This window comes from Ipomoea nil, unplaced genomic scaffold (genome assembly GCF_001879475.1).
Source record: "Ipomoea nil cultivar Tokyo-kokei standard unplaced genomic scaffold, Asagao_1.1 scaffold2283, whole genome shotgun sequence".
Classification (NCBI taxonomy): domain Eukaryota; kingdom Viridiplantae; phylum Streptophyta; class Magnoliopsida; order Solanales; family Convolvulaceae; genus Ipomoea; species Ipomoea nil.
Window position 1 is genome coordinate 1,836,507 of NW_017618711.1, and position 25,231 is coordinate 1,861,737.

The 25,231-nt window shown below is 34.1% G+C and overlaps 1 protein-coding gene and 1 long non-coding RNA gene across 2 annotated transcripts; one reads left to right on the forward strand and one right to left on the reverse strand.

Annotated features, from left to right (window-relative positions):
- The first annotated feature begins 1,625 nt into the window (after positions 1–1,625).
- LOC109151167 (LRR receptor-like serine/threonine-protein kinase GSO1) lies at positions 1,626–7,455 on the forward strand. Its single transcript, XM_019299086.1, has 4 exons — positions 1,626–2,313; positions 4,780–4,923; positions 6,036–7,240; positions 7,348–7,455. Exons 1-4 carry the CDS (start codon positions 1,626–1,628, stop codon positions 7,453–7,455), a joined length of 2,145 nt encoding a protein of 714 aa, XP_019154631.1.
- A 209-nt stretch (positions 7,456–7,664) lies between these two features.
- On the reverse strand, positions 7,665–23,984 carry LOC109151243. The gene is made up of 3 exons (XR_002049269.1): positions 23,973–23,984; positions 17,890–17,895; positions 7,665–7,957 (listed from the first exon to the last, which is right to left on the reverse strand). It is a non-coding gene; the product is annotated as an uncharacterized LOC109151243 (long non-coding RNA).
- Positions 23,985–25,231: the final 1,247 nt, after the last annotated feature.

The window sequence follows — 25,231 nt, forward strand, 5'->3', positions numbered from 1 at the left end:
ACCTTGGACTAAATTGATGATGTACAAAATTCATACTCGTGACGTACAGAATTGTATAATACAAAACACAAAAGATCACAACACAATTCAAAATACATACACATGTCATGTATTTACTTTTTTTTTCAAATCTAATTTATTTACATAATTTGTGTTCATAGCAATGTATATGTATTTTCAATTGTGTTGTGATTTTTTGAATTCCTAAAGAAATAAATCCAAGTCTCTTGATGCATGCTCCGCCTTTCAGTTCCTACTCTCACTGGTACCACTCTTAAATTTTTTTGATTTGATTTCTTTATGACTTGTTCTCTTTTTGCACTTTTGTTGTTTGCCGCAATTGTTCTTTACCTCACAATTGTATCTAACTTGAGTTATTCTTACAATATTCAATGTTTTCCTTAGTTTTATGTTTCTATGAATTTAATAATGTGCTTTAACATCATTCTAATTTTGATTTCCAGTGCACTGAAATTATTTTCTAGTACTGAAATATATTTCCAGTACACTGGCATGACGAAATGTGTCCAAAAATTAACTATACAGTACTTGACACTTGTTCTTCAAATATTAACTATACAGATAGATGATTATTCATCTTGTCAATAAAATATTCCAAGTGAGTCAACTAAAGAGTTGGTTATACAAAAAAGTCAACTAATGTTTGGTAATTAATACTTAGTAGTGTGTTTGAACTTGTTGTATAATATAATGTTTAGACTTTGGATTTGGATTATGTGATTATGTGAATATGTATTATTTGGTTGTATATTCAGAAAATTTGAAAATGTTGAAATTTGAGGATCTTAAACTGAACTGAAATCGAACCGTTTCAAACCAAACCGAAATCAAGCCGAACTCTAATGTTAAACCGAATAGTTTAATTTTTAGAAAACTGAAAATTCAAAATCGAAAAAAAAAAATGAACCGAAGCCCGAAATGTCCATCCCTAAAAGCTATAAGATGAATCAAATGATGAATGTAGTCTTTCCCGACTCAACTCCCAACCAATTGTCATCCCTAGCTAATAGATGCTCAATAATCAATTAAGACTACACCGTGTTCAAACTTGAAAGCAACGACGTCATGCCTCAATTAATATGGACAATTAATTGAGGACAATTAACAATTAATATTGATCGAGTCTCACTAACGGTAGTGTGGGAGCAACCTCTCAAAATGATAGGGAGTTCCTTGTGCGCAGTGAGCAAAGGTCTAGCCTTTGTGATTCATGTTCAGTTGAGTTACCATGATTTGCATCCTCCCAAATGCTCTGTCGGGTAGGGGTGTGGGGAGCCTTTAGGGTTGGGTTCAGTCTTTTGGAAGAATTAAGAATAACAAATAGGTGGCCATGCCTCAATTAATATGGACAATTAACAATAATAAATAGATGGCAAAAATCAATTGAATTTATTCATCCTGCCATATCACTACTCATCAATACCATACCCTTGCTTGCTCTCAATTTGCATATCATCATGTTGAAGCTAAGTTTATCATTCTCTTCTCTGCTTTTATTATTACTCTACTTTATAAGTGTTTGCTCCGGCATGAACATTACTACTGATGAATCCTCTCTTCTTGCTTTGAAATCAAGCATTAACATCAACTCTCATCATACCATAATGGCCAACTGGTCTAATGCTTCCTCTGTGTGTGAGTGGAAGGGAGTTACATGTGGCCGTCGTAATCGACGAGTAATTGCTTTAGACATCTCCCAAATGGGACTTTCTGGAACCATTCCCCCACAATTTGGAAACCTCTCATTTCTTGTTTCCTTCAATGCAAGTGGCAATAGTTTCAGTGGGATTCTACCTGATGACTTAACTCATTTGCGTCGATTGAGAGTCTTTGATGTTAGTGCCAACAATCTCACTGGAGAAATTCCTTCACAGTTTGGGCTCTTGTCCAATCTTCAAATATTGATTCTTGATCACAACCTCATCACCGGATCTATCCCTCTTTCCTTTCTAAACTTGTCAAATCTAGAAACCATGCACTTGGGTTTTAATAAATTCAAGGGCTCTATCACATCTACAATCTTCAATGTTTCCACCTTGAAAAGTATAAGAATCTTAGACAATCATTTCTCTGGTATCATTCCCTTAGATTTGTGTCTTCGACTTATAAATCTGATAAGATTCGACGTAACTAGTAACTTTTTAAGTGCGGAAGTGCCAAAGAGTTTATCCATGTGTTCCAAAGTAAGATATTTGGGATTGAATTATAACGGCTTTGTGGGAACAATACCACCAGAACTTGGGAACTTAACAAGTCTTAAAATCCTTCGTCTTGGAGGTAACAACCTTGAAGGTACGACATAATCCTTAATTCTTTGCTTACGTAATTGCTATTTCCTTTGAGAGTTTCATATATTGTTGATTGAATATAATGGTACACAGAGGTTAGCATATTCCTACTAGCTAGTTATATCTTTATTGAACTTAGGGGCGATTGGTTCACGGAATGTTATATTATCTTAGTGAATATGATAGATTGCTGGGAATGTTAGATTCATGTGTTTGGTTTAAAACTAATGTATGTAATAGAAATCTATTTGGTTGAAGAGTTATTTTTTATGGTATGATGATTATTTTTACTTGAATACTATTAACCTATTTTTATGTATTTTAATAAATTTAAAATTAAAATAAATAAATAAGACAATGGTAAAATATAGAAGTAAATGATTTAAAATTAATTAAGAGTTTGAACAATAATTAACTTAAACAATGGATTAAAATGACAAAATTAGCAATAACCAAGGGAATGTGAAAATACCTAAGAAAATGGCTAAAAACCTTATTTGGAGGTTATGTTATTCCCGAGAGAAAATTGCATAACTTGAACTAAACATGAAAATCTTATATTACCAAGCAAATATAACATTAATTATCTTATATAACCTAAACCAAACACCCCCTAAAGTGTCTCATTATTTTTATTATTTTGTGATATAAAATATCTGTTGTTTCAAAGAAACTTACAAAAAAATTGGAACGGTATATTAAATTCTAAGCAAATATACACATAAGGAACAAATAGATTATATGTCAATGGTCTATATTTATTAATTTCTAAAATCAGAATTATTAAGTCAAAATAAAACAATAAACAAAAATTGTGAAATAATATATAATTTTAATTACTTGTTAAGAAAATTGAAAAATCAGTCGTTTGTTGAGTTGCATCTATCGTCTGCTGTTTGCGTCAATTGTGTGCTGCCTGCTGAGATTTGCGTCAATTTTATTTTTTTGAAAATAATATTGGCCTGATATTAAAAATAAAATCTACCAAAAATTGATATCAACTATCAAGTTCAAAAATTCTGATGTTGATCAAACCAGAATGTCATAATAAATTAAGGAATAAACGTTAAATAAGCCACTCAACTGCACACCAAACTGCAATTAGGCCACTGAACTCAAAAAAATATATATAATTAAGTCATTGAACAACATAAAAACATACAATTTAGCCCAAAATGACTTGTTTACCTGATGTAGCAAGTTACCAATTTTTAAAATAATTTTTAATAATTAATTAAAATTAAAAAAAAAAAAAAAAAAAAAAAAAACTACCGGTGGGCCGGCTTCGTCTCCATGGCCGGAGACAAACCTCCGTCTCTAGCCATGGAGACAAAGGCCTTCGTCTCCATGGCCAGGAGACGAAGGTTCCTTCGCCTCCCTGGCCATGGAGAAGAAGGTCTTTGTCTCCATGGCTGGAGACGGAGGTTTGTCTCCGGCTGGCAGTTTCTGTTTTTTTTTTTTTTTTTTTTTTTTTGTAATTATTTATTATTTATTTATTAAAAATTATTTTAAAAAATTAATTTTAAAATCGATAACTTGCTACATCAGGTAAACAGGTCATTTTGGGCTAAATTGCATGTTTTTGTGTTGTTCAATGGCTCAATTGCATTTTTTTTTAGTTCAATGGCCTAATTGCATTTTGGTGTGCAGTTGAGTGAGCTATTTGATCCTTATTCCATAAATTAATAATCTTAAAAGTTGAACATGTAGTGTAGATGGTGTAGTGCTGATGTGTTGTTCAATGCCGGTCGCCAATTAGGCTTGCGTAGTTGCGTTAATCAATTGGTCTCTGTTGATTAGGCTTGTGCAGCAATAAAAATCACTAGCTACGGTTAGTTGATTAGGGTAATAGGGTTTGAATTCTGAAATTTCGGGACTACGCTGATCGAACGAATTACGAATGTATTATCCTGTATACATATTTTTTTTTTAAATATGGGGCCTCAAAAAATTGAGAGCCCTGTGCAAAGGGCAAATTATTGTGTGGTCCATGGTCCAACAATGTTATGTGGAGCATAATAAAAAATACAATTTCAATATACTAAATGTATATTATTTTTGTACTGAATGTGCAAAGGCTCTGGGCATACTTGCCCAGGGCCGACCCTGGTAAAAGACAAGACCAGTAGTGTTTAAATTGAGATTGAGTTATAAGTCTTATAACTTCGAATGCCATGTAAGATCATATTTTTACACTATTACATTGCAAAAATACTCTAGTTAATAGTTTTTTTTTTTTTTTTTTTTTTTTTTTTTTACGCTCTCAAATTGCAATATAATTCTAGAATAATACTTTAGCTAGTTGAACAAGATATATTGCGGCCTTCAGTTCTACTTATACTCAATCTCTTTTATTAAACAAGTGCTCTAATAACCAACTGTGTTTATGAAATTCAATTTCTTTTTATTAAGAAGATTAAAAAATATTTCTACCAAAATCTAAAAATTGATATAATTTCTTTTTTCACAGGAAGAATTCCTAAAGAAATTGGTTGTCTACATGACTTGGAGCAATTAGAAATTGAAAACAATCACTTAACGGGCTTACTACCACCACATATGTTTAACATGTCTTCACTTCAAATGTTGAACTTGAACACCAACAAGATATCAGGTAATTAGCTATTGAATATTAGCATTTTGCTCTTTTATTGGATAATTGGACTTTCCATTCCCAATATATTTTATGAACCAAACGTCATGTTAGAATTTTGTGCTATGTTCAGTCTGACCAAGTCAATTGATCTTTTAGAACAACCAATACCACTAGTTGGTCTAGGCCCTAGGGAAAGTGAAAAGTTTAAAGGGTGTGGGTTGAATAGACTTTAAAAAAAAAAAAAATGGAACTTGTTGTAGATTGAGTTTTGTAGCGGAAGTCTTTAGACTTGGCCAAGGTTTTTTTTAGGTAGATTTAATTTGAACAAGTGAGTGTAGTGTGTGTTGTATAGATCGTTAGATAGAGAAAAAGAGCTAATCCCACATTGTGTGAAGGAGAATAGTAGAGTAGGGAATTTTCCAAACCACTATAAATCTTTCACCCTTTTTACTTTATAAGAACAAATAGAAGTGAATGAAGTTTTTCACCACACAATGCTACTTGCTTCCTCCAATGACAATCCATGAATGTAAGTCATGAGCTCCTCATTAATCTAATCTTCATTGTCTTATCAATTATCTTCACAAAAGGTCAGTTACCAAGTCGCCTTACTCAGATGATCTTTCAACACCTTTCAAAGAAAGATAGATGATTTTGATTTGACGTTGGACTATTAGAATATATATAGATGATTATTTTGGGTTAGAGCACTAAATATCATTTGAAAGCTTTTGAATCTCTCTTATAATCTTATGATCGAACTTGTAAGATCAGCTATACACGTTGGACAAATACATTCACTCTATGTTGGACTTACACCTTCACATAGTGCATATATGCATGTTCTCTGATATGATCTAGCTAGTACCATAACAAATGACAATCATATTTCACTGTGATCTATTTTCACTTGACTAGTAATGATGTGTAGGAATAATGAGTATGTAGGTCTTTTCTTTTCTTTTCTTTTTTGAAATTCCACAGCAGACAATGTGAAAAAGTGCTTTGCAGTATATCATATTGATTGCTATGAATAATTTTAGATGGAAGATTTCATCTTTTAGTAGTGTCTTCAATATATTAATATGTTTTCATGATGTATTAAAAAAAATTCTTGTACGATTTGGTAGGTACAATACCTCGAGAGATGAGCAATCTTGAAAAGTTGGAGTACCTTTATTTACAACTCAACTCTCTGAGTGGTTCCATACCGTGGGGTATATTCAATATATCTAGCCTATTAGGACTAGATCTTGGGTTCAATCATCTTTATGGTAGCCTTCCCTCTAAAATGGGTTATAAGCTTCAAAATATAATAAAAATTGGCCTCAATGTTAATAACCTTAGTGGAGCTATTCCAAGTTATATCTCCAATTGTTCTAAACTAGAAGTCTTATTCCTCGATAGTAACAGTTTTAGTGCCCCAATTCCTTACTCTTTGGGAGAATTAAATTTTTTGGAAGAATTGACAATATCCGATAACAGGTTGACAAGTGAATCCTCTTCTACAGGGGTCAATTTTTTGACTTCATTGGCAAATTGTAGATACTTGAGCACACTAGTGATATCTAATAATCCTCTGAATATTGTCCTGCCAAGTTCCTTTGGTAATCTTTCCAACTCCCTTAAGATCTTTGTTGCATTTCGTTGTAATATAAAGGGCAAAATTTCAAACAAATTAGGTAATTTAAGTAGTCTCATGGGAATAGACTTATCACAAAATGAACTGACTGGAGTTGTTCCTAGAGGCATAAGAGGTTTAAACCAACTTCAAAGGCTGCACCTTGGAAACAATAAACTAAGTGGGTGTTTGCCGAATAGCATTTGTAGTTTGAAATACTTGGACAGTTTGTCTTTAAGTGAAAATCATATTTGGGGTTCTATTCCTGAATGCATAGGGAATGCTACTTCAATAAGAGAGATCTATCTAAGCTCTAACAGATTGAGTTTCAACATACCATCCAGCCTTTGGAAGCTTAAAGACCTTTTGAAACTTAACTTGTCTTCAAATTTATTGAATGGCTCTTTACATCCAGAGATTGGAAACATGAAAGTTGCAATATACATCAATCTATCAAGGAATCAATTTTCTGGCTATATTCCAACTACCATTAGAGGATTGCAAAGTTTAATAAACTTTTCCTTAGCTAATAATCTTCTAGAAGGACCTATCCCTGATTCTTTTGGAAGTATGATTAGTTTGGAATACTTGGATTTGTCAAATAACAATCTCACAGGAGGGATTCCTAGGTCCTTAGAAGAGCTCCACTATCTCAAAGGTTTCAACGTATCTTTCAATAGGTTAAGTGGAGAAATCCCTAGCAAAGGTCAATTTGTAAATTTCACTTATCAATCTTTTCTGTCCAATGAAGATTTGTGTGGTTCTCCAAGGCTAAAAGTGCCACCTTGCAATGTTCATTCTAATTCTCATCCATTAATAAGGAGAGCACTTCGGATTGTATTCATCTCTGTGGCTATGTTGATAGTGGGAATCTCAGTGATTATACTTTTATTATGGAAATGCAAAAGGAAAAGTTCCACAGTCAATGAGGTTAACTCTTTACAAAAAATAGTGCCGTTGAGAATTTCATACTATGAACTTCAAAGAGCAACTGAACGGTTTAGTAGTAATAACTTGCTAGGGGCTGGAAACTTCGGTTCTGTTTATAAGGGCACATTTGGAAATGGGTTACTCTATGCTGTCAAGGTTTTTAATTTGCAAGTTGAAGATGCATTCAAGAGTTTTGTTACTGAATGTGAAGTTTTGCGCAATCTCCGGCACAGAAATCTCACGAAGGTGATAAGTGCTTGCTCTAATATGGATTTTAAAGCACTTATACTTGAGTACATGCCTAATGGTAGTTTAGACAGCTGGTTGTACTCTGACAGGCAATCGTTGCACATCATGCAAAGATTAAACATAATGATCGATGTGGCATGTGCATTAGATTATTTGCACCATGGTTACTCAAGTCCAATTGCTCATTGTGATTTAAAGCCAACCAATGTTTTAATTGATGAAGATATGATGGGACATGTAAGTGACTTTGGCCTTGCGAAGTTACTTGGAGACGATGAATCGGTTGCTTATACCATAACCATGGCCACAATTGGATACATTGCTCCAGGTGATGATTAGCCTACTATATGTTTTATTTTTGTTTATTTCTTTTTAAGTGTGTTGCATAATTTTTATTTTTTCTCAAATGAAAAATAATAATTATAAATTTGACTTGTATTTGTATATCTATGTTAGAGTATGGATCAAGTGGTATGGTCTCCACGAAATGTGATATTTATAGTTACGGCATAATGTTGATTGAAGTGTTTACCAAGAGGAAGCCAAATGATGAAATGTTCACGGGAGATCTTAGTCTAAGGAGTTGGGTTTCTAATTCACTTTCTCATACTCTTGAAGAAATTGTGGACCCAACTTTAATGAGATCCGAAGAATTGAAATGTAGACAAAAATTGCAATACATATCATCTATTTTGGAGTTGGCTTTGAGTTGCACAACGGAGTCTCCTGAGGAGAGGATGGATGTTCAAGCTGTCCTGGCAAAACTAAACAAGATCAAACGTGAATGTCTCACAATTTTCTAAAATCTGCGGTATGCTACTTACATTTGTTAAAATAAGTGCTTTCAATGTATATGGACTAATAGCGTTAGTTTATGTTTGCAGGTTGGAGGGGGTGAAAGAAATATTTAAACACCATCTCAATTTAATAATATAATGTAGTAATAATGATTTCTTTTTCTTTTCTTTATATGTCTACCTCGTTTGTGTAATTGTATTATTTCAATATGCATGATTTATTATTTGGGATGATTATGTACTCATCTTTTTAAAGAACTCTTAAATGGTTGTCCTGTTATTCTCAAAAAAAAAAAAATGGTTGTCCTATTTTCTTATTACAAACATATTTAAAGTCAACTCTTAATAAAAGAGTATACCCTAAACTTAAATATGTATGATATAAATACCTATTTGTCTGGAAAATTTTTGTTTACAATGGCACATTTGGAAATGGATTACTCTTAGCAGCCAAGGTCTTTAATTTGCAAGTTGAAGATGCATTCAAGAGTTTTGCTATTAAATGTCAATTTTTGCACAATCTCCGCCACAGAAACCTTACAAAGGTGATAAGTGCTTGCTCTAATATGAATTTTGAAGCAATCATACTAGAGTACATGTCTAATGGTAGTTTAGACAGCTGGTTGTACTCTGACAAGAAATCTTTGTACATCATGCAAAGATTAAACATAATATAATGATCGATGTGGCACGTATGTTAGAGTATTTGCATTATGGTTACTCAAGTCCAATTACTCATTGTGATTTAAAGCCAACCAATGTTTTAATTGATGAAGATATGGTAGGACACGTAAGTGACTTTGGCATTGCGAAATTGCTTAGAGACGATGAATCAATTGCTTATACTATAACCATGCCCACAATTGGATACATTGCTCCAGGTGATGATTAGCCTACTATATTTTATTTTTGTTTATTTCTTTTTATGTGTCTTAGCTTGCATACTTTTCAATCTTTTTGTCAAATGAAAAATAATAATTATAATTTTAACTTTTTTGTATTTTGTATACCTATGTGTGAGTATGGATCAAGTGGGATGGACTCCACGAAATGTAATATTTATAGTTATGGCATAATGTAAATGGAAGTGTTTTACCAAGAGGAAGCCAAATGATGAAATGTTCACCGGAGACCTCCGTTTAAAAAGTTGGGTTTTTAATTAACTTTCTCATACTCTTGAAGAAATTGTGAACACAATTTTTTTTGAGGCCTGAAGAATTAAAATTTAGACAAAAATTACATTGTCTGTCGTTTATTTTTCAGATGGCTTTAAATTACATAACCGAGTCTCCTAAAGAGAGGATGGATGTTCAAGTTGTCCTGGCAAACCTAAACAAGATCAAACGTGAATGTCTCACAATTTTCTAAAATTTATGGTATGCTACTACTCACATTTGCTAAATTAAGTGTTTTCAATATATATGGACTAAATGCATTAGTTTATGTTCGCAGGTTGAAGGTGAAAGAAGTGTGTAAACACGATCTCAATTTAACAATATAATGTTGTAATAATGATTTCCTTCTCTTTTCTTTACTTTATTTGTCTCGTTTGTGTTAATTTCATTATGATTTAATATTTGAGATGATTATGCACTCATCTTATGCGTACCAGTGTTGCTAACTTGCTATCTTATTAGCCAATAACTTTATAATTTAGTGTACGAAGCGACTTTCTCAAATGAGAGGTCATAGAATTGAGTCTCAATGGATGCAGTATTAATTCTTTGTGTTTTAATAGGTTGAGAAGTAGTTATGAACTAATAATGTATTGTAGAGGAGTTAGTAGTATTCAAAAAAAAATTGATATCTTATTAAAGAACTCTTACAGGACGTTTGGTTGGAGATGGGGAATAACGTGGGAAAGGAATTGCAATTCCATGGGAAATGAATTACTGAGAATAAAGTATATACCTAATATGATATGATGATGCGTACAATTTTTGTTTGAGTACTACTGACTTCTTTTTTTTTTTTTGGTTTATCCAGGGTTTCCACTGTCGGACATAGTGACTAATCTCCTTGCTAAATTGTAGGCATCTCTTTTGGGCGGGAACTACTGACTTTATTACAATGTAGTATCTGTTCATTAGTTCATATCTATTTTCTCAACCTATTGAAGCACAAAGAGTCAATGTCACTTCCACTAAGGCTCGAACCCATGACCTCCCATTTGGAAAAGTCACTTCACTTCGTGTGTGTGTATATATATATATATATATATATATATATATATATATCAAATGCAATGCTTTTTCCAGATAAAAAATCCGCACAAATAATAACCTTTGGATCTAAGGTAAATTTTGTTCACGCTATTGCAAGAGATGCACGTTCCCATACTAGCTCATCTTGTTGGTTTACAACTAATTCTCATTGTATTGAAAATATTTTTTAATGAAATTTGCTTCCATTGATTTTTAAAAAAAGGTAAATTTTGATCTCAGTCATTGATTGTGAGGAGATGGGCGGTAGCATTGTTGTAATTAAGTTGAACTTAATTACCAAGTTTCCCTCGTCTGAGGGTAAAAGAGTAAAAAAAAAAAAAAAAAAAAAAGAACGAAACTCAAAACAACAGTACTAACGTCTCCCTTCCTGCCTTTTTTCATTCTCTGCACTATATCGCGCTCACCTCTACTAGCTACCCGCCTTCCCGTCTCCACTCCATAAATAACCTATCTTGCAAGGTTTTGAAGATTTTGGATATCTTCACTTCTCTGATGCGAGGATAAGAAGGCAACTTCAAGCATGAAGGAATTGTGTGTGCAACTATAGAGTAGCAACCAGAGTAACTATGGTTTCCGAGAAGAATGTCGTGCAACCGCAACAACATTTTGTTCCTTAAAGTGCATATTATCATGAACTATATCAATTCAAAAGAAAAAAAGCTATTAAAAAAAAAAAAAAAAAAAAAAAAACAATGTCATTTATTTATTCTTTCGAGTGCACATTTTTTGGCCTTCGAGTACATATTTTTCTATCTACGAGTGCACATTTACTTGCATTCGAAATTTGCCTTCTAGTGAACATTTTTGTGCTTTCTAATGATTCTTTTTCTTTTTTTTTTGCAAGTGTACATTTTCCTGTCTACAAGTGCATTTTTTCCTACTTAATGTGTATTTAATAATGAATTATATCATTTTAAAAGATAAAGTCTTTAAGAAATATAGTAAATACCTTTTAGTTTTAAGCTCGCACATTTTATGCCTTCGAGTGCACCATTTTGTTTCTTCAAGTGCACATTATCCTGTGAACTATATTAATTCAAAAGATAAACTGCTCAAAAAAAAATTTTAAAAACCAATGTCATTTGTTTATTGCTTTGAGTGCACATTTTTTTGTCTTTGAGTATATAGTTTTCTACCTACGAGTGCACATTTACTTGCCTTCGAAATGTGTCTTCTAGTGAACATTTTTATGCCTTCTAGTGATCCTCTTTTTCTTCAAGTGCATATTTTTCTGCCTACAAGTGCATTTTTCCCTACTCATCAATGTGTATTTAATAATGAACTATATCAATTTAAAAGCGAAAGTCTTTAAAAAAAAAAAAAAAAAAAAAAAAAAAAAAAAAAACAGTAAATGCCTCTTAGTTTTAGGCTCCGATATACATTTTTAGCCTTCGAATGCACCATTTTGTTTCTTCAAGTGCACATTATACTTAACTATATTAGTTCAAAAGAAAAATTGCTCAAAAAAAAAAATCAATGTCATTTATTTATTTCTTCGAGTGCACTTTTTTTGTCTTCGAGTATATATTTTTCTATCTACCATACGAGTGCACATTTACTTGCTTTCAGAATGTGCCTTCTAGTGAACATTTTTGTGTCTTCTAGTGCACAATTTCATGTTTACAAATGCATTTTTCCTACTCAATGTGTATATTTAATAATGAACTATATCAATTCAAATAGAAAGTCTTTAAGAAATAGTAAATTCGTCTTAGTTTTAGGCTCCCACTGCTCATTTTTAGCCTTTGAGTGCTCCATTTTGTTTTTTCAAATGCACATTATCCTGAACTATATCAATTCAAAAAAAAAAAAATTACTCAAAAAAGCTTTTTAAAAACCATCAATTTGTAATTGATACGCGAGATAACTGAAACTTGTTTGATCGAATGCTAAACAGAGATTTGAAAGGTAAACAGAGCTTTGAAAATGATGAACCAATGGTGAAGTCTTTGTTGAGTAGAATATGATTAACAAAAGCAGTTATGAAAAGTAAGGAAAAGACCATAAAGCACTTATTCGCATTTTAAAAATAAAACAAGCGCTACATCTAAACAGACCTTCCCGTGCGATCATGTCACCACCAGGTATACAAGAATGCATCACTACGTGCTCAAAAATATAATGCTCCAAGGTGTGGTACATTTGTACATTTCACCCTGATACGTTTCTGAACACATAGTATATTTATGCATACCTAATAGTACATGACCGCACGTTCCAAAATTATGCAGTTTTGTAGTGTATTTGTACATTTTCGCCCATATGCACAAGTGATCTACCTACTTAAAACATAATTTCTATACTGTGACCATAAAATTTCAAACATTCATCTTTTCTTCCGAATAATGCCTACTAACAATTTTAACTTCTTCGTGTCAATCTGGAACATGTGATTCCTTTTTGTCCAATGCTTTATGTCTTTCCTAAGCATAGTAGGAATAATTGCGTTCCAAAACGGATTACAAATTAAACATGTTTTTACAAAATAATTTAGCCAATTTAGTTTAAACATTTACCATCTTCCAGGCCACTTTGAATTTTTTGGCAAGAACTATTTTAAGCTCCCCCTAAATTTTAGAACAGTTGTTATATTATAGACCGCGGTGCATAATCGATTATGCACCGCGGTCCATATACGGCGCCGTTTCTTTAAGTAAAGAAACGGTCCGCCGTTAGAGTTAACGGAGTCCGTTTGTTTGGTGTATTAAACACCAACTGACACTACAGTATATCCAAACCGACACTGTAGTTATATCAAAATGATACTGTAGTTATAGTGAAATGAAACTGCAGTGTATATAAACTGAAACTGAATAACATTTCACATATTTGAGTGTATATTGTACAATGAAGCTGTAATTATATCAAAATGATCATGTAGTTGTGTTTTAATAAAACTATAGTGTATATAAAATAAAATTAAATAACATTTTCACATATTTGAGTCTATAAATATCGAATGAAACTATAGTTATATCGAATGAAACTATAGTTATATCGAAATGAAACTGTAGTTGTGTTCAACTGAAACAGCAGTGTATACAAAATGACACTGAATAACAGAGTTACTTTTTGCAAAAGGATGCGAAACGGCGGAAATAAACACGGTTAATTTTCATTTTTAAAAAAAAGACGCGCGGTGCATAATCGATTATGCACCGCGGTGCATAATATAATTTGCCATTTTAGAAATGCTCCCCCTAAATTTTAGAAATGCTCCCCCTAAATATATTAAGATAATAGAATAAGGGTCAAATAGGCCATCCAACTGCACAAGATAATACAATTAGGCCACTGAACCTAAAAAATCAACAATTGGGTCCCTAAACTAACAAATTTCAAACAAATCTTCCAATTTGTAGGTTTCCAACAGGTTAACAGGTCATCCTCCCAAATTAATTATTTTTTAAAAAATAAAATTTTAAAATTAATTATTTAAGTAATTAAAAAAAAATAGAAACGGCCGTGGAGACGAAGAAACTGGCCGGAGACGAAGAAGTTTCTTTGTCTCCGGCCATTTCTGTTTTTTTTTTTTTTTTTAATTTTAATAATTAATTTTTAAATTTTATTTTTTAAAAAATAATTAAGTTGGTTGTTGACCTGTTAGAAACCTTCAAATTAGATGAATTGTTAGGAATTGGTTAGTTTAGGGACTCAATTGTTGGTTTTTTGGGTTCAGTGGCCTAATTGTATTATCAGGTGCAGTTCGATGGCCTATTTGACCCTTATTCCTAAGATAATTAAAATAAATTTTACCACATAAATAACATATGAAAAAATCCCTTACGGGACATTTGGTTGGGATGAGAGAATTACGTGGAAAAGGAATTGCAATTCCATGGGAGATGAATTACTGGAATAAAGTGAGAATTTAAATTTCAGTGTTTGGTTTACAAGAATAAAATTACTGTGAATTTCAATTCCAATGCTTGGTATACATGGGAGTTGAAAGAGAATAAGTAGTATAAAGTCTAAAATGCCCATTATTGTTGTCAGACAGGCATCAATTTTAGGTTAAAAAGTGAATGGTAATTTTGTCTCATCATTATCTTTTTTCTTCCCAAGATCCATGGAATTAAAATCCTAAGGGGGAACATGGGATTTTAATTCCATGAAAATGATGGAATTGTAATTCCATGGAATTGCAATTCCTTCCAACCAAACTAAGGAATTTAGTGGTCTTTGGAATTATGTGGGAATTAAGTGTGAATGGAATTTAAATTCCCTCTAACCAAACGCCCTGTTAGAGTTTACAACCAATTTCTTTTAGGGGCTACCCATTGTCTGACCAAGTATTCTATGAAGGATTTCAACCATTCTTCAGCAAACTTTAATTTTATTCTTTCTTCAAAATTTTGTAGGCTTCATTATCTTAAATATTCTTCCAAGCACGTTCGATTTCATTCTTACAGTCCGATTGTTGAGGCTAAAGTGTTGGGAAGAAAACTCGCAAGAATATATAATTAGCACAATGAAAATAAATAAACGGCACCAAGAAGAACACCAAGAATTTTAACGTGGAAAAACCTCCTCAAGGCAAGGAGTAAAAAACTACGGGCACAAGCCAGTAAACCTTCCACTATATAGATAATGGGTACAACAGAGGAGGCTTCTCTAATTCAACGATTAGAGGCAACACAAAATACAAGAGAAAATAACATACCCCGAGGCACAAGAATTTCTACGAAATCCACCAACTTCTTCTCGGCTAATTTTCTCACACTTGTATATCTCAACAAATTTTCTCTCCTCTCTTTTTCTTCTTCTTGAACTCTCTCATATCCAAGGTAGCCAAATCTATGGCCTTTATATAGGCTTTACAAAGCCAACTCTTTTGTCTTTTCATTTGCCCACTTTAATCTCCCATTAAGTGGACATGAATGAAGCCATTAATCAAAAAACCTTTCACTTCATCTTCCAAGCTTAATTGTTAAGCTTTTGGTCACCACCCTACCCACATTGGTGGGACCATCTAGCAACAAACTCCCCCTCACGCCAATGTGGGAGGGACTTGCATTCCTGCAGCTGAACGACAGATCTCAAGCTTTTCCCTTGGTAATGACTTTGTTAACATGTCAGACCCATTTTCATCTGTATGGATCTTTACAAGTTGTAAGTGGTTCATCTCCGAAACATCTCGTATCCAGTGATATCTTACATCGATATGTTTCGATCTTGAATGGAAAGAGGAATTCTTACCAAGGTGTATAGCACTTTGAGTATCACAAAATAACTCATATTTGTCTTGTTTGATCCCAAGTTCTTGAAGAAATTTCTTCACCCATAGCAACTCTTTACAAGCTTCAGTTGCTGCAATAAACTCAGCCTCTGTGGTAGAAAGTGCAACACACTTTTGTAACTTAGACCCTGCCATGATACTGCTCCCTCTGCAAATGTTATCAGATACCCCGAAGTCGACTTTCTTGAGTCAATGTCACCTGCCATGTCTGCATCAGTGTATCCAACCAACATAGACTTACTAGAACCAAAACATAAGCATAATTTAGAAGTACCTCTAAGATATCTGAAAATCTATTTAACAGCCATCCAATGTTCCTTGCCAGGATTAGAAAGGAACCTACTGACAACGCCAACTGCATGAGCAATGTCTGGCCTTGTACATACCATAGCATACATTAAACTACCAACTGCTGAATTGTAAGGGACTTGTTGCATACTTGCCTTTTCTTCCTCTGTAGAAGGACTTTGCTTACTACTTAATTTAAAGTGATTAGCAAGAGGAGAACTAACCGCTTTAGCATTGTCCATGTTAAACCTGCAAAGTATTTTCTCAATGTACTTCTCCTGAGACAACCACAACTTTCTGGCATTCCTGTCTCGTGTAATTCTTATCCCAATAATCTGTTTTGCTGGCCCAAGTCTTTCATAGCAAAAGACTTGCTCAACTGTTCCTTTAGTTGATTAATTCTAGAAGCACTCTTGCCGAAGATCAACATATCATCAACGTACAACAGAAGCATAATAAAATCATCATCAGAGAATTTCTGAAAGAACACACAATGGTCAGAAGTAGTCTTCATGTAACCTTGTTGCGCCATAACTGACTCAAACTTCTTGTGCCATTGCCTTGGTGCCTGTTTTAAGCCGCTTTTTTTTAGCTTACAGACATAGTCCTCTTTTCCCTTGACTTCAAAACCCTCTGGCTGCTCCATGTATATTTCTTCATCTAAATCACCATGAAGAAAAGCAGTCTTTACATCCATTTGCTCAATTTCTAAATCTAGGCTGGCTGCTAGTCCAAGAACAACACGAATGGAAGACATCTTAACCACTGGAGAAAATATATCATCAAAGTCAATACCTTTTCTTTGGTTGAATCCCTTGACAACTAGTCTAGCTTTGTACCGTGGCCGTGAAGAGTGTTCTTCCTGCTTTACTCTGTACACCCACTTGTTTGTCAAACCTCTCTTACCTTTAGGTAGCTTTACTAACTCAAAGGTATTATTCTCATACAATGATTTCATCTCATCTTTCATGGCTTCAATCCACTTTTCCTTGTGTTCATCCTCCACAGCTTCTGCATAACATTCTGGTTCACCATTATCAACAAAATTAATTTCATAAATATCAGAAGAGTACCTTGTGGAAGGCTGTCTAACTCTTGAACTTCTTCGAAGCTGAGGTGGAGTTGAAGCTTCTGGAACTGGGAGTTCATCATCATTAATGGAAGCATCAGTAACATCTTGCTGCTCAATTTGGTCCTCCTCTCCAACCTCTTCAGGAACCACTGTTGGAGGTACTATCTCAGTATCAACTGAATCACCGTTATGAGATCCCAATTCTTTAACCCGGTCAATATCCTCTATGGTTTGATTCTCCACGAACACAGTATCTCGGCTTCCCACAAGCTTCTTTTCAACCGGATCATAAAATCTGTAGTCAAAGTCATCTAGACCATAGCCAATAAACACACACTGTTGTGTCTTAACATCAAGTTTTGATCTTTCATCTTTCGGAACGTGCACAAATGCTTTGCACCCGAAGACACGTAGATAATCACAGGAAACATCATTTCCTGTCCATACCCGATTTGGTATGTCAAACCTTAAAGGAGCACATGGTGAGAGATTCAATACATGCACAACAGTACTTAGTGCCTCAGCCCAGAATGTCTTTGGTAACTTTGCATGTGACAACAAACATCTAACTCTCTCAATCAAAGTCCTGTTCATCCTCTCAGCAACACCATTTAACTGAGGAGTCTTTGGTGGTGTTTTCTTATGGCGAATACCCTGCTCTACGCAATAGCTATTGAGTGGCCCAATATACTCTCCTCGATTATCTGACTTTATGCATTTTAGCTTCTTCCCAGTCTGTCTCTCAACTAGGGCATGAAATTGTTTGAATATGTCCACAACTTGACTTTTATGCCTCAAAGAATAAACCCATAATTTCCTTGAGCAGTTATCAATGAAGGTAACAAAATAGCGAGCACCACCAAGTGACCTAGTTTTGAAAGGTCCACCCACATCAGAGTGTATCAGTTCCAATACCTCTGGTTTCTTCTTAGTCTCAGCAGAACTTTTAAAGGATACTCTATTCTGCTTCCCTGCTAGACAATGAGCACACCTCTTCAAATGAACATTGTTCAACCCAGCTAAGCTCTTTTTTCTGACCAGCATGGACATCCTCTCCTCAGATATATGTGCAAGCCTCTTATGCCATATATCATTCATATCATCGTTCTCAACCGTATTGACAATATTTCCTGAGATCTTGGCCTGTAAAACATAAAGTGTAGAACACTTTGTGCCTCGAGCCACAACTAGAGAACCTCTTGTGAGTTTCCATTGGCCATTTTGGAAAGTATTACAATACCCTTCATCATCTAATTTTCCAGCAGAAATTAAATTATACCTGATATCTGGAACATGCTTCACATTTTTCAGAAGCAACTTGGTGCCATTGTTGGTTTCTAACTGAACATCGCCAACACCAACAATCTTTGCATTACCATCATTGCCCATTTTCACAACTCCAAAATCACCTGTTGCATAACTAACAAAAAAATCATTTCGAGCTGTAGCATGAATGGATGCACCACTATCAATTACCCAGTTTGTATCATGACTTGCCAAATTAATGGCATCTGTGTCACCATCATAGAAGATAAGAAAATCATGTTCAACTGTACACTACAAGAAAAATCGCGAATCGCGACGGAAAAATTCCGTCGCGAATGGGCAAAATTCCGTCGCGAATCGTGTTTAGCGACGGAATTTATTCCGTCGTCTATCGCCTTGTCGTATTTCAATAGACGACGGAATAGTTCCGTCGCAAAAGTTGGCAACGGAATTCGCGACGGAAAAGTTCCGTCGCCATTTTGCAACGGAATTTTTCCGTCGCAATTCGATCGCAATTTTCGTAACAAAAATGTTTCCGACGCTAATTCCATCGCTATTTCTGACTCAAATATTCCGTCGCGATATTATCTTTTCCGTCGCAAAATTAACAATAGAATTGTTTTCCGTCGCGTTTTTTTTTGAATTCTTCTTTTAAGAATTTATTTATCATTATTATTTTTAATGGTAATATGAACTATTAAAATATTAATATAAAACTGCAATGACATACTAAAACACAATTAATTATAAAAAATAATATAATTAAGTTTAAGTAATAATACATTATCAATCAGTGAGTAATAATAATCAATTGAAGTCTAAACAATAATATAATAGTCTTCACAAATGACAATCTACACTAAAATCAATTGGTTTGGGACGGAGGTGATGCTGAAATGCCAACTCTCCCGCCATCAATCCACATTTGTTTCTCCTCAACACCCGTCAATCTCCAATAACGACAAACAGAGATAATAATTGCCTCACATGTCACATACTGGGAAGCTGACATGTTTAAAAGAAAATGAGATTAAAAAAAAGCGCTTAAAAAAATGTCAGAAGTTAGAGTAAACTCATTACCCTTCATCCATAAAGTCCAATTGATCTATCTGTTTAGCCTCTTGTTCCTCCTCACCCACAAGAACAACAGTCTCCCCCTACAAGAAGCAACATCTATAAAAAATAATAATAATAATAATAATAATAATAATAATAATAATAATAATAATAATAATAAATAACATCATCCATCTATACATATATAAATAATAATAATGATAATAATAATAATAATAATAATAATAATAATAATAATAATAATAATAATAATAATAATAATAATAATAATAAAACAAAATAATTAAATCTCTCTAATTTTTTAATAATGTGAACATGGTAGGCATGGCAGTTTTGAGGTGCCAACCAAAACTCTAGGGATCATTCATTCTCAATAGTCAATACTATCTGGAGATTTCTTGTGAGCTCCAACAGCATTCCAACAAAGGGAAGTAAATAAAGATTAAACACCAAAGCAGTGCACTTGTAAACATCTATAATGCCTTGCAAAGCAAGGGGACTCAAGACCAAACCACTTGAACTGCTGAAACACACTAAAAAGCTGTTAAGTATTCCTATAAAATGTTAGCCTCCCAACTCCCAAGACAAGGCTAGTTAATCACTAAACATTTGTTTTAGAAGCAATTCAGATCCAACAAATCCCATAATCAACTTTAACTCAAATGATTAGCTTCTATATTCAACTTGAATCTCCAGATTTCAAGTTTAATCAAATAACTAGCTGCCATAGTAAAGGCTCACATTAGTTCAGTAGTACTACATCAACTAACAGAACTACAACATGGCGACGGGTAAATGCTTGCGACGACACACCACTGAGTTCAACAAACTTTAAACCCAGATTCAACTAAACTTCAAATAACATGACATAGTGGGCAACCATGATTGTTTTTGGGTACATTAGCTACTACAATTATCTATGAAGGAGAAATGCATGCTCAGCAATAAATATACACCAAAAAAATTCCGCTGAAGACCACGAAAATTAGAGTAGCACATCACACATCCTGATATCCACATAAATGAACAAGGACTGCATAGTAGAGAACGTTTAATTCAATTCCAATTTCCAAATTCAAAGCAAGGACAAGAATAACACTACAAATCAGCCAATCAGAAAAACAATAGTTATCAATAGAGACTATGATTAACCAAGATTTCTTGTTTATTTCAACCAAGTTGGGAGGAATTCATCAAAATTAAAATTCTATCTTTATCAAATTAAACCATTTCTAAAAGCACACTATTTTTCATACCCAGAAAAAAAAAATGCTAGGAGATTCTGATAGGCATGATCATCAGTTGCACCTAACATACCCACATACTTTCTAAGCAGAATGTGATAAGAAATAATCTAATAAAAACTATAAAAATGATAATTATAAGAAATAATTTTAACTATAACCTGAAATAGGATTAGAATTGTGTCAATGAAATAGGATTGTAAAAACTATAAAAATTAACAAATCTAATCTAATATTTATTAAAATGATAATTATAAGAAATAATTTTAACCAAAAAAAAAAATACCTGTAGCGGCACGACTTCAGTTCGGCGGACCAGCAGCGGCGCCGGTGGAAGTCGCAGAAGCAGCGGCGGTGGAAGTCGCAGAAGCAGCGGCAGCGGCTGAGGAGAACTGTGCCGGTGGAGACGGCGGTGGCGGCGTTGTGAGTGGATGATCTGTGGTAAGGGCCGGAGATGAGGCGTTACATTTTGAGAGCGAGATCGAGGCTGAGGTGAGGGCGATAGCGGAGAGGCGGTGTCAGCGGTGTGGTGGGGGATGAGGGAGGCGGTGTCGACGGCGGAGGTCTGGTGAGGGCTTACGATGGCGATGAAGTGTGGTGAGGGCGGATCTGTTGTGAGGGGGATGAGGCGCAGGGAGATCGATCTGATGGCGGAGGGTTTTCTTTTTGGGAGGGAGATGAGGCGCAGAGTTGTAGCGTTGGCAACTGGATGAGTAGGGTTTGAAGTGTTCAATATTCATAATTATTAAGAAAAAATAAAATGATGCCCGTTTTGAAATAAAAATAAAAATAAAAAAATTGCGACGGAATAAATTCCATCGTTAATTCCGTCGCAATATTTGTTCCTTTATCAAAAAATTCCTTTCTTTCACAACGGAATAAAATCCGTCGTAATTTTTATCGCTATTTTGCGATGGAACGTGAACCCGTCGCCTTTCCGTCGCTAAATATACGACGTAACTTACATCCGTCGCAAATTCTATCGTAAATATTTTATCGTCAAGATTTCGCGGGTTTTATTTTCTCTTTGCGCCAAAAGTTGCGACGGAATTAATTTCCGTCGCGAATTCCGTAGTTAATTTGCAACGGAAACTATTCCGTCGCAATTCCGTAGCTATATTGCGACGGAATAGTTTCCGTCGCGATTTTCCGTCGCAATTCGCGATTTTTCTTGTAGTGGTAGCAGCTACACTATCATCATCACTACCATTATTCTTTTCAGAGTCTTTATTTTTCTGATTTTCTTTCTTCCGTAGTCGGTAAAATTTCTTAATATGCCCCTTTTTGTGACAATGATAACATTCAACATTAGCAAATTTATTAGATTTACCTCTACTGTTATCTCTGTTTTTATCTTTACTCCTTGGACCCTTGCTTTGACTTCTCCCCCTATTTGTTGTAGCCAAGACCTCTGAATGTTGAGAGGAGGTACCTTGTGACCTTCGTCTCATCTCTTCATTCAGGACACCACTTTTAACAAGTTCTATCGTTACAACACCGTTAGGAGCAGAATTAGTCAAAGAAATCTTTAAAGTCTCCCAAGAATCTGGCAATGATGCTAATACCATAAGAGCAAGAACCTCATCATCAAATTTAACTCTCATACCTGACAATTGATCAACAATCCCTTGAAATTCATTCAAGTGATCCGCAACAGAACTACCCTTGTTATATCTCAATTGCACCAATTTTGTGAGATAAAACAATTTGTTGTTGCCAGTCTTTGAAGCATATAAATCTTCAAGTTTACTCCACAGTGTCCTTGCGTGGGTTTCACTACAAATATGATTATACACATTATCTTCAACAAATTGCCAAATAAAACCACATACCTGTTCATGCTCAAAGGCCCACTCTTCATCTGATTTATTTTCAGGTTTCTGGGTAGCAAACACGGGTTAAATGCAACTTCATCACATATAGTAGATCTTTTATCTTATTTCTCCATATGTGATAATTTGTGCCATTCAAACTTGTAATTCTATTGAACTTTCCTTCCATAGCTTCGCACTTGAACAAGGCTCTGATACCAGTTGTTGGGAAGAAAGCTCACCAGAATATATAATTAGCACAATGAAAATAAATAAACGGCACCAAGAAGAACACCAAGAATTTTAACGTGGAAAAACCTCCTCAAGGCAAGGAGTAAAAAACCACAGGCACAAGCCAGTAAATCTTCCACTATATAGATAATGGGTACAACAGAGGAGGCTTCTCTAATTCAACGATTAGAGGCAACACAAAATACAAGAGAAAATAACATACCCCGAGGCACAAGAATTTCTACAAAATCCACCAACTTCTTCTCGGCTAATTTTCTCACACTTGTATATCTCAACAAATTTTCTCTCCTCTCTTTTTCTTCTTCTTGAACTCTCTCATATCCAAGGTAGCCAAATCCATGGCCTTTATATAGGCTTTACAAAGCCAACTCTTTTGTCTTTTCATTTGCCCACTTTAATCTCCCATTAAGTGGACATGAATGAAGCCATTAATCAAAAAACCTTTCACTTCATCTTCCAAGCTTAATTGTTAAGCTTTTGGTCACCACCCTACCCACATTGGTGGGACCATCTAGCAACATAAACGACAAGGCTACCAGTGTGCAATATTTATTGCGTGGACCGTGGTTCACACAACAGTGTGGACTACAGTTCAAAAACGACGTCGTTTTGATTAATTTTATTTTTTTGTACGCCCAGATGTAATATACGTTTTATAACTCATAATGTACATTATTCTAAAGTATAATGTAGATTATTTTAAAACATCATGTACATTGTGTTACCCCATATAATGTTTCATTATTCTAACACATAATGTATACGATGATGTTTTGAATTGTGGTCCACACAGCTGTGTGAACAGTGATTTGCCACAAGTGTGTATAAGCCGGTAGCAATTTGAGTTTTTTTTTTTTTACTGACTCAATTACATTGTAGTATTTGTTCATTTATATTTTCTCAACCTGTTGAAACACAAAGAGTCAACAACACCTCAACTAAGGCTCGATCTTATAATTTTTTATATGGGAAAATTACTATATCTCATTTAAGTACAAGGTGCTTGGCAGTAGCAAGTTGAGTTATGACTTAGAGTGCCGTGTAAAATATGATTTTAATTAATACTGTAATGCTGCTAGAACACTCTCGCTAAGACTTATAAAATTTGGACTCTCTCAAAGTGCAATAATATAATTCTAGAATAGTCATTTAGCTAGCTGAATTCTAGAATAGTCATTTAGCTAGCTAGCTGAACAAGCTAGATATATTTCACTTATTTCTACGTCTCTTTAATCTCATTTATTAAACAAGTACTTAATATGGAACCACCACATAAAAATTATAGACAAATCTAGACTCTCCATTTAGATTATGTATGTGGCTATGATATTTATTTTTATTTTTTAATTTCAGTAATTTGCTCTCTAGCTTAGCTTTCTTCCTGTAGAGTCCTTTCTCCATTTTTCTTTGGAGATTTTCTTCTCCTACCTTTCTTTTATTCAACCATGAACTCAATTCATTTTTGCATTTTTTTTAATGCTCGAGTATATTATATTGTTTATATTTGTAATTGACCTAGATGTGATTTTCACGAGCAATTTATTAATGTGCATTGTGATCTTCGTAGCTGTGCATTTACACTGTTGTTCCCTGTTGCTAGGTTTTCATCATGTGTGCACCTCACCATGACCTAGTGTACACTTTGTGTTCATGTGATCGATCTGTGAGTGAATTGTAAACTTAGCGTTTGCGCATTATAGTACATATGCGTACGCATTTGCTTATAGTGGTGCATAATTTGTATGTGTGCATTTCAATGTGAACATGTGCACATTGCAATTTTAATTTAGAGTTTGCACAACGTAATGTATGACCGTGTTGAGTATATGCACAGGATTCTGGCGACATTCTACCGTGCACACGATGTTGTGTATGAGTGCACATAGTCACCTGGAACATATCACAACACCACGTATTTGGACATTAACAAAACAATCAAACTTTCATATATTTAATTTAATAATAATAATAACAATAACTTATATTATTGAAATGGAAGGATTTAATATCATAGAAACTCCTATTTTATGTTCACTTAACTATTTGAATGGTAGTTTAGAATTTTTCTAGGACTAATTTGCTCTTTAATTGATATTTATGAGAATTGAATTGTTGATTATGCGCATGAGTTTAGAATGTTGATGTTTAATCATAGCCATTGATAACTTATTTTCTATGACTAAGATTTGTCCTTAGTTTTTATGTGGGAGGGTGCACTACCAGAAGAAAAAAAATCCTTTTAACATCAGTTATTT

Excerpts from the sequence above, each read along its gene's own strand:
- LOC109151167 (XM_019299086.1), top strand. The coding sequence starts at position 1,626 with ATGGCCAACTGGTCTAATGCTTCCTCTGTGTGTGAGTGGAAGGGAGTT. Across the intron at positions 4,924-6,035 it reads GAACACCAACAAGATATCAG|GTACAATACCTCGAGAGATG; the intron begins GTAATTAGCTAT and ends ACGATTTGGTAG. Across the intron at positions 7,241-7,347 it reads TCCCTAGCAAAGGTCAATTT|GAGAGCACTTCGGATTGTAT; the intron begins GTAAATTTCACT and ends TCCATTAATAAG.